General features: G+C 42.6%; 1 protein-coding gene across 1 annotated transcript; it reads right to left on the bottom strand.

Annotated features, from left to right (window-relative positions):
- Positions 1 to 5,430: 5,430 nt before the first annotated feature.
- On the bottom strand, positions 5,431 to 8,361 carry LOC137347501 (probable G-protein coupled receptor 139). Its single transcript, XM_068011945.1, has 2 exons — positions 8,292 to 8,361; positions 5,431 to 6,338 (listed from the first exon to the last, which is right to left on the bottom strand). The coding sequence occupies exons 1-2, from the start codon at positions 8,359 to 8,361 to the stop codon at positions 5,431 to 5,433; spliced, it is 978 nt and encodes a 325-aa protein (XP_067868046.1).
- Between the last annotated feature and the right edge of the window lie 2,472 nt (positions 8,362 to 10,833).

The raw sequence follows: 10,833 nt of genomic DNA, 5'->3' as shown, positions 1-10,833 counted from the left end.
GAAAAGGGGAAATTAAAGCAGCTCTGGCACCCAGAATAGACCATTTTTAATGAGCTTTAACATTGGTGAATGTGTGGAAATGAATGAGAGAAATGCATAGTTTCTTTCTCAAACAAAAACAAGAAATGCTGGATTCACTCAGCAGGTCTGGCAGCATCTGTGGAAAGAGAAGCAGAGTTAACGTTTCGGGTCAGTGACCCTTCTTCGGAACCTAGTTTCTTTCTGTTTCTTCTATTTTTGTCAAACTCTGTAATGAAATGCGCCATTTTCTTCAAATCATATTTCATTCCCCTGAGTGTGGAGGTGTCAGGCAAACCCGCCAGCTGCCAAGACTGAGACACACATTATTTTGCCACATGAACAAAATCTTAATATTGCAAGCCCTGACTGGAAGGACATTTGCATAGTACCAGACAATGATGAAACAATGGGGACCCAGCAGTTGCTTCTCCAATACACAGAAGTGGTCAAACCAGTTTTAGTCACATGACTAGCTGGTTGGAGTTTTTGAATTTGAACTTCCAACAAAAGATTTGAACAGAGAACAACATGTGCTGATGGACTGAGAACATCTCCTCTCCTGTCTGCCTGCCTCCATCTTTTCCCACGGAACTGAATCTTGTAAAGGCACGTAAACGCAATGAGAGAACAGTCTCCTTTATGAACAAGGTTTAAGATGAATACTGGGTCCCAATGAAAAGCAAGACCATATCTTCAATCAAGGACTACAGCGAGTTTGAGAAACAGTAACAAGATATTGCCTCAAACTGTTCTACTTATCTTTTCTTCTGCTCTTTTCTGTCCCTATTTGCATGTGTGTATTGCGTGTGCATGCTCGCATAGGCGGGTTGTATATCAGTAGGCGTTAACCACATTAGAGTTTAGGTTTAAGGTTTAATAAATTTCATCATTCTTCTTTACACCACAGAAAGCCTGTTTGTACTAATTTCTTTGCCTTATAATTGGAAAGTTGTGAACAAGGATTCACAAAAGGAGAGCTCAAAACATGAGGTGTTCCAAATGGTACCCTGTTATCAGCAAAATACCCCTCGACACATTGCTAACCTGGTCGTAGCACCATGCATCTGCTGCCCTTGTCATTTTAGGTGGTAGAGGCCTCGGGTTTGGAAGGTACTGTCGAAGGAGCCTTGGTGCGTTACTGCAGTGCATCTTGTAGATGATACACACTGCTGCCACTGTGCGTCAATGGTGGAGGGAGTGAATGCTTGTGGATGGAGTATTGATCAAGTGGGTTGCTTTGTCCTGGATGGTGTTGAGCCTCTTGAGTGTTGTTGGAGCTGCCTTCAACCAGGCAGGTGGAGAGTATTCCATCACACTCCTGACTTGTACCTTGTAGATGGTGGACAGGCTTTGCGGAGTCAGGAGGTGAGTTACTCACTATCGGGTTCCTGGTTTCTGACCTGCTCTTGTAGCCATGATTTTGGGGGAATTATAATGGGGAACAAAGAAATGGCAGACCAATTAAATACATACTTTGGTTCTGTCTTCACAAAGGAGGAGTTAGATATGTTTCCGAGAGCTAATGGGATCAAGGGATACGGAGAGAAAGCGGGAACAAGTTACTGAGTTTGGATGATCAGCCATGATCATATTGAATGGCGGATCAGGCTTGAAGGGCCGACTGGCCTACTCCTGCTCCCATTTTTCTATGTTTCTATTTATGTGGCTATTCCAGTTCAGTTTCTGGTCAATGGTAATCCCTAGGATGTTGATAGTGTGGGACTCATCGATGGTAAAGCCATTGAATGTCAAGGGGAGATATTTAGATTCTGTCTTGTTTGAGATAGTCATTGCCTGGCACTTGTGTGGTGTGAATGTTACTTGCTACTTATCAGCCCAACCTGGATATTGTCCAGGTCTTGTTGCATGTGGACTCGGATTGCTTCAGTATCTGAGGAGTCGCGAATGGTGCTGAACATTGTGCAATCATCAGCGAACATCCCCATTTCTGACCTCATGATTGAAGGAAGGTCATTGATGAAGCAGCTGAAGATGGTTGGGCCAAGGACACTACTCTGAGGTACTCCTGCAGTGATGTCCTGGAGCTCAGATGATTGACCTCCAAGAATCACAACCATCTTCATTTGCACCAGGTATGACTCCAACCAGCGGAGAGTTTTCTCCCTGAATCATATTTACTCCAGTTTACTCAGGCCTGCCAAAGACATGCAGGTTGGTTTTTGTAAAATTGCCCCTAGTGTATGTCAGTGGTAGCAGGGATGTGGTAGGGAATATGGGATTAATGTAGGATTAGTATAAATGGGTGGTTGTTGGTTGGCACAGACTCGGTGGGCTGAAGGGCCTGTTCCAGTGCTTGTAGCATAAAATAAATTAGACACATTTCAGTCTAGGATACATTTTGGGATGCAGCATGTGTGTAATTTGTGATATGACATGTGGTAAGTGTAACATTGCTTGCGAGGAACAGGTAACTTTGTAAATGTAGCTCCTAAATCTCTCCACCATTGGGGACTTCCTTATCTCATGTCTGTGTCTGTTGCAGACTAGTTTATAGTGATTGATTGCTATTCATCAAAAACTCCATTAATATCATGGGATTAGCTGGATAGTACAAGGTGAAGTGACTGGAGTGCATAGTCGATCATGAAGGTAATATCCTCATTTAATTTGATAAGTTTCTTATTATTATTTGGGTGCATATTGTTTGTATCCCTTTTAAAAAGGGGGCACTTTTGTTCGAATAGTTTTATTTTGTTTGATGAAACAGGGGTGTTGTCCTAATTGACCAATGAAAAGTCTAGAAGTGAACAAGATGGTGTTTTGCCTTTTTCCTCCAGCACTTATTCTGTTCCCATGTTTATGGGCAGAGGAGTGTGGCTGTGGTTTGGAGGATTGTCTTCACATTGAGGATACCCTCAACACCATCCAGGACGAAGCAGCCCGCTTGATCAGCACTCCATCCACAAACCACTGTGCTAAATAGGATAGATTTCAGACAGATCTTGCAACTCAAAACTGGGAATCCATGAGGTGCTGTGGGCCATCAGCAGCAGCAGAATTGTATTCAACCACAATCTGTAACCTCATGGCCTGGCATGTCCCACACTCTATCATTAACATCAAGGCAGGGAATCGACCCTGTTTCAATGAAGAATGCAGGGGGACATGGCAGAAGCAGCACCAGGCATACCTCAAAATGAGGTGAAGCTACAACACAGGATGACATGTATGCAAAACAGTGGAAACAGCATGTGATAGAGCATGTGACCCCACAACCAATGGAGCAGATCTAAGCTCTGCAGTCCTGACACATCCATTCACGAATGGTGATGGACAATTAAACAATTAACAGGAAGAGGAGGCTCCACAAATATCCCCATCCTCAATGATGGGGGAGCCCAGCACATCAGTACAAAAGACAAGGCTGAAGTATTTGAATCCATCTTCAGCCAGAAGTGCTGAGTGGATCATCCATCTTGGCCTCCTCTTGAGGTCCCCACTATTATAGATGCCAGTCTTCAGCCAATCCGATTCACTCCACGTGATAACAAGGAACGGCTGAAGGCACTGGATATTGCAAAGGCTATGGGCCCTGACAATATTCTGGCAATAGTACTGAAGACCTGTACTCCAGAACTGGCCATGCCCCTAGCCAAGCTGTTCCAGTACAGCTAGAACACTGGCATCTATCCGACAGTGTGGAAAATTGCCCAGGTATGTCCTGTACACATAAAGCAGGGCAATTCCAACATGGCCAATTACCGCCCTATCAGTCTCCTCTCAATCATCAATAAAGTGATGGAAGGTATCATCACAATGCTATCAAGCGGTACTTATTCAGCAATAACCTACTCACTGACACTCAGTTTGGGTTCCACCAGGGCCACTCAGCTCCTGACATCAGGGACAAAAGAACTGAACTCAAGAATTGATGTGAGAGTGACTGCCCTTGACATCAAGGCAGCATTTGACTGAGGGTATGGCATCAGGGAACCCTAGCAAAACGGAGTCAATGAGAATTGGGGAAAACTCTCCACTGGTTGGAGTCATACCTTACGCAAAGGAAGATGGTTGCGGTTGTTGGAAGTCAGTACTCTCAGTCCCAGGGCATCCCTGCAGGAGTTCCTCAGGATAGCATCCTAGGCCCAACCATCTTCAGCTATTTCATCAATGACCTTCCCTCCATCATGAGGTCAGAAGTGGGGATGTTCGCTGATGATTGCACAATATTCAGCACCATTTGTGACTCCTCAGATACTGAAACAGTCCAAGTCCATATGCAACAAGACCTGGACAACATTCAGTCTTTGGCTGATAAGTGTCAAGTAACATTTGCGCCACACAAGTGCCAGGAAATGACCATGTCCAACAACAGTGAATCGAACCATCTCCCCTTGACATTCAATGGCATTACCCCTGCTGAATTCCTCACTATTAACATCCTGGCAGTTACCATTGACCAGAAACTGAACTGTACCAGCCATATAAGTACTGTGGCTACAAGAGCAGGTCAGAGGCTGGGAATTCTGCAGTGAATAACTCACCTCCTGACTCCCCAAAGCCTTTCCACCATCTCCAAGTCACAAGTCGGAGTATGATGGAATACTCTCCACTTGCCTGGATGGGTGGAGCTCCAACAACACTGAAGAGGTTCTACACCATCAGGACAAGCAACCTGCTTGATTGGCACCTCACCCACAAACATTCACTCCCTCCACTGCCGACGCACAGTGGCAGCAGTGTGTACCATCTACAAGATACAATGCTGCAACTCATCAAGGCTCCTTCGACAGCACCTTCCAAACTCGTGACCTCTACCACCTGCAGGTCAAACACCATCCTGACTGGAAGTATATCACCATTCCATCACTGTCGCTGGGTCAATAGCCTGGAACTCCCTTCCTAACAGCACAGTGGATGGACCCACCCTAGATGGACTGCAGTGGTTCAAAAGACAGCTCAACACTAGCTTATCCAGGGCAATTAAGGATGGGCAATAAATGATGTCCTCGTCAGCAACACACACATCCCATGAAACAATAAAAAAGTACATGTTTCCATTTCAATGCCTATCGTACCCTTAAGTCCCAAACCTTTCCCAGCAGGGATATTAATGTCCCTTCATTGAACAGTTAAACTTGATATCAAATAACAGATCAGAGATCAGACTCTCTTGTCTCCCACTTGAACGTAGCAATACTCTGGGCCCTTGGGGCTGATGGAAATGTATCAAGCCTGGCTCAGCACGGGAAAGAGTACTGTAAATTAACAGAGAACATGTTACAACACGGAATTGTGCAGTGATGTGGCGTTCATTATACATTCACAATTTCACACAATTGGTTAGGATCTCAAAGTTGGTGACTATATATTTGCACAATTGACATGGAAAAGAAAAGCAATGGATGGAATATAATGTGAAATTTATGTTGGATTGCAGCATTTTGATCATTTAAACAATTTAACAATTAGACTGAGTGGATATTTCATTCCATTCTTTAACTCCTCTCTGAATTTTCTCTGGGTCCCTGCATAAATAAATGGGTTGATGCAGGAACTCAAAAGCTGAAGCATAAATCCGCTTTCCTGCAGAATATAATTTGATTCATTGAAATTGGAACCGGAGAAATAAGTAAGCTTTGCAATTCGGACATGGAAGAAATTTATAAGAGATACCAAATATAACAGGATGAAACTGCCTGAGATGGTGAAGAGTAAAATAATGGACTTTTTCCGCTTCTCCATCTCCGGGTCACTCTGATTCTTTCCATTGCTGTGGGCCCGGAGTCTCCTGCGTGCTCTGCTTGCCACCAGAATGTGTCTGACAGTCAGAGCATTGAGCAGTAAAATCAGAATAAATGGGAGACAAGGGGTTAAAATACGATGAATCCAGCCATATGCAACCCATGCAGGTGATGTGTAATAGACCGATTTTATGCTGCAGAACCAGGGTATATTGTTAATTATATGCACAGGTTCAAATATAAAATACACAAAGATAGTTTTTAAACTGCTCAGTGTAGACATGGTTCCTATAACCCCCGCTGCCGTTTTCTCAGTACAATATTTTATTTTCAGCTTCTGCGAACAAATGGCGACAAATCGATCGATGGTGAAAGCAACCGTTAACCAGACAGAACAGTTTATCATCGCATAGCTAAGGACCGAACGGAGACTGCAAACTGGTGTGATGGACAGGAAACTGACTGGGAAATAAATACTAGGAATCCGGTTTAATATCACAACGGTGATCATGACCAGGAGATCTGTCACTGCCATGGACACCAGGTAGTAAGTGATACATCTGGAGAGACCACATCTTCCTCGGGACAGGATCACAATCACTGCCAAGTTAGCTGTAACAGAGAGAGAGAGACTGAGAGAAAGAAGGAGTGTGTATGTAGGAGCGAGTGAGAACATGAAAATTCGATTCCCAATAAAATCAGTGTTACAGAATTCTGTATGAAGTTCACAACTTTGATACATGATCCTGAGTGGAAAACTACGAGCACTTGTTTCTGTGTTTAAGATAATCATCCAGATTAAATAACACAGGTCAGTACATCAGAATGTGAAATAATACAATCAAATGTAATAGAGAACAAGAAGGCATCTGAAACCCACTGAAACCAAAATGGGAACATCCAACACAGACAAAAATAACATCTGTAACATAAAGCAGATATTTAAGGGGTGAATATTATTACCACCGACAATAAAAGTGGAAGCTAACAGGCAATTAGCAAAACATTGCATTTAAAACAGATTATATCATGCTGAAGACCTAAAAGATCCTCATCCAATGAATTACTGTAAAATAATTCACTGTTGGAAAATTTGATTGTCAACTTGCTCGAAAAGATCCACAAACAGAGAGAATCCAACAATTAGTGTTTCGTGACTTGTGGAGGGGATGATCTTGAAGATGCAATGATAACTCCAAGCGCTTTTCCCATTATTCATCTGCGAACTTCGGTGTCGATGAGGACCAGTGGAGGTGGGGGATTATGAGGCCTCATTCAAGGAAATGTCCCTCCTACAATGCAGCACTTCTTCAGCACTGCACTGAGCTGTCAACACAGATGATCAGTTCAATCTATAGTGAGTATTGACATTAAAACCTTTTGACTCAATGCAAGAGAGGCCACCAGTTATACAAAATATGGAGAACAGATTCAAGACGGGAACAGTCCGTGATATTGACAGATGCTGGGAGTGCAATGAACATTCGGAGTCAGTAGTGGTCACTGTAGAACAGTCAGCAGCAGCTAATGTGGAAGAAGAGGGCCGGACTGAATCAGTGAGAGTTAGAGACTGAGAACAGAAGCACTGCACGCTGTAAGTGCAGATTCATTCATAAAATGGACACTTGTTACATTGCTTATATTTCTGTTACTAACTCGATATCTAATAAAGCCGCTTCAATGAATTCACTCATTAAATTCAGTCAGGAATTATTTAATTGTTGAATAATTTCAATCATTGAATCATTTGTGAAAATCATACTGCCACTGTAAATATCATGAACACAGAAGAACTCGATGTACACTGTGGCAAAAGTGACAATTCACCCACAGTAAAAGTGTCAATAACAAAATAGAACAACATTGACAATGTGATAACAGTGTGATAATTCACCCAGAGTAACAGTATCAATAACACAATAGAACTACATTTACACTGTGATAACAGTGTGATAATTCACCCAGAGTAACAGTATCAATAACACAATAGAACTACATTTACACTGTGATAACAGTGTGATAATTCACCCACAGTAACAGTGTCAATAACACGACAGAACTACATTTACACTGTGATTATGGCACAAGTAAAGGGGCAAAATTATACAGTTAGAAGCAGTAAATTGTACTTTTAAACAGGAGAAATTATACCAGTTAATGAGAAAATGATACCGCTGAAGAAGAGAAATTGTGTCGTCAAAGTGGAAAATGATACTGGAAAGCTGGAGAAATTACCCTGGTGATGTAAAGAAAATATACCAGTAACGGGGAGAAATAACACTTTAAAAAGGAAAAATTCTAACATTAATGATGACAAATTATATCAGTAAATGGAAGAAATTATATTAAAATGAAGAACTAATACCTTTAATTGAAAAATGATACTGTAAAATGGGAAAAACTATACCAATTGGAGGGAAGACATTTTCTTGTTAACGTGGAGAAAATATCCCATGAAAGGACAGAAAGGATATCCATAATGTGGAGACACACAGGTAGTAAACAAAAGCAATGATACAGCTAATCAATGATTTCCCTAACTAATAACTAAGTAGTATACTTTACCTGGAACCCCAATAGCTGCGAGGATGGGATAGTAAATGGCAAACACCAGACCTTTGGTTATTGCGTGCATTTCTATCAGAAGGTCTGAGCACACTCTGAACTGCATTCAAACACTGTCACATTTATACCTAATGCCAGGCCCAAGGAGAGAATTAGTTGGTTGATCTTTCCCATTAATTATACTAATTGAAACAAACACATTAATGAAGCAGCTGCCAGACTAGTGTTTGTGTTTTGATGGAATGGAATGTTGTCAAGGGATCTGACCTAGATCTAAAATGAAATACCCAGAGGCTACAATATGATCCTAGTTACAGTTACCATAATGAAAATTTTATTAGGCAGTTGCAATGGTGAAAGTGAATTTTATTTTATTTAGAGATACAGCACTGAAACAGGCCCTTCGGCCCACCGAGTCTGTGCCGACTATCAATCACCCATTTATATTAATCCTACATTAATCCCATTACCCTCTCACATCCCCACCTTCTCTCAATTCCCCTACCACCTACCAATACTAGGGGCAATTTATAATGGCCAATTTACCTATCAACCTGCAAGTCTTTGGCTGTGCAAGGAAACCAGAGCACCCGGCAAAAACCCATGCGGTCACAGGGAGAACTTGCAAACTCCACACAGGCGGTACCCAGAATCAAACCCAGGTCACTGGAGCTGTGAGGCTGCAGTGCTAACCACTGCGCCACTGTGCCGCCCGAATTGTGAATTGCGTAAATGAAGAATCCCCAAGGTTAAAACATTTAATGCTGAGTTAAGTGCCCACAACGCAAGGTATAATAGACTAATTTCCTGAAGAAAACTGCAGTCAAGTTCTCACTCCTGATCACTATTCACCTCCAGTCTGTGTGATCCCGGGTCATATGCACCAGACTCCAAATCTGTCTGAGATGGTATATCCACTTTAACACAACTGACTGTGTTCAGTGTGGACTAGTTGAGGTCAGCACGGTATTTTCTGTGTACATAGGTGCAATTGTGCACGTTTATGTTTTGTGTGGAAGCGTCCATTTCAGCACGATTGCCTTCAGTATTGATAGTCGAGTTCAGTACGGTTATATTCAGTGCAACACATTTACATTTAGTGTGGACTGCTTGAGGCTGGCCCAGTTATATGCAGTGTGGAGAGGTCAAGTTCAGCTTGGTCACAATCTGTGTGCACAGGTTTAGTTTGGCACAGTTAATCTTAGTGTTAACGGGTTCAGCCCGGTTACATTCCAAGTACACAGGTCCAGTTGTGGATGCAAATTCTGAGTGTCGAAAAATTCAGTTCAACACGGTTGCATTCAGTGTTGACTGGTCAAGTTCAGTCCGGTTGGGTCCAGGTCCAGTTAGGATGGTGATATTTAGTGTGGGCTGGTCCAGGTCTTAGTTTAGAGATACAGCACTGAAACAGGTGCTTCGGCCCACCTAGTCTGTGCCGACCATCAACCACCCATTTATACTCATCCTATATTCCTACCACATCCCCACCTGTCCCTATATTTCCCTACCACCTACCTATACCAGGGGCAATTTATAATGGCCAATTTACCTATCAACCTGCAAGTTTTTTGGCATGTGGGAGGAAACCGGAGCACCCGGAGGAAACCCACGCAGACAAAGGGAGAACTTGCAAACTCCACACAGGCAGTACCCAGAATTGAATCCAGGTCGCTGGAGCTGTGACGCTGTGGTGCTAACCACTGCGCCACTCTGCCGCCCAAAGGTCTGCACAGTAATATTCAATATTGAAAGTTTCCGTTAATCACACTCTCATTTCAAGTGGACAGATCCAGTTCTGTATTGTTCCTCTCAGTGAGGGCAGCTTCAGTTCCGCCCAGTTCCATTGAATGTGGACAGGCCCAATTCAGCACGATTACTGCCAATATGATCTTGTCCAATTTAGCGTGCAGATATCTAGTGTGCAGATGGCTAGTTGAGCCCGGTTACTGCCAGCGAGCTCAAGTCTGGTACTGCACAGTTACTTTCAATGTGGAGGGCCCCAGTTCATCAGGGTTACATTTATTGTCGAAACATTCAGTTTCAAACAGCTATTTTAAGTATGGACATTTCCAGTTCAGGATGTTTGCATTTAGTGTCCAGAGATCCAGTTAAGTGATGTTGCATTCACTGTGGAGCGGTTTGCGGAGTCAGCAGGTGATTTACCTGCCACTGAAATCTCAACCTCTGGCCTTTTCTTGTAACCACAGTCTTTATAGAGTGGGTGCAGTTACGTTTCGGCCGTTGAATGTTAACCTTTGTTACAAGATCCTTTTATTTCTTGATGTGCTTCTCTGACAAGGCAGGCGTTTGTTGTCCATTCTAATTGGCTTTGATTAATACCATATCCAACAGCATAGCTGCTACTAAGAGGCCTATAAAGTGCTCTCACCTGTCTTAGCTTCTCCTTGTTATTTTGTATCTCTCCCCATACTGATTCTATTTCCTACTCTTTCAAGCCAAGATCCTTTCTTAATACAGTCTTTATGTGATCCTTTATAATCAGGACTATCCTACCTCATTTTTATTTTGTCTGTTTTTGCAA

This window comes from Heterodontus francisci, chromosome 32, assembly GCF_036365525.1.
Source record: "Heterodontus francisci isolate sHetFra1 chromosome 32, sHetFra1.hap1, whole genome shotgun sequence".
Lineage (NCBI taxonomy): Eukaryota > Metazoa > Chordata > Chondrichthyes > Heterodontiformes > Heterodontidae > Heterodontus > Heterodontus francisci.
This window is presented reverse-complemented; position numbering and strand designations above follow the sequence as displayed.

Excerpts from the sequence above, each read along its gene's own strand:
- LOC137347501 (XM_068011945.1), bottom strand. The coding sequence starts at position 8,361 with ATGCACGCAATAACCAAAGGTCTGGTGTTTGCCATTTACTATCCCATC. Across the intron at positions 6,339-8,291 it reads CGCAGCTATTGGGGTTCCAG|CTAACTTGGCAGTGATTGTG; the intron begins GTAAAGTATACT and ends TCTCTGTTACAG.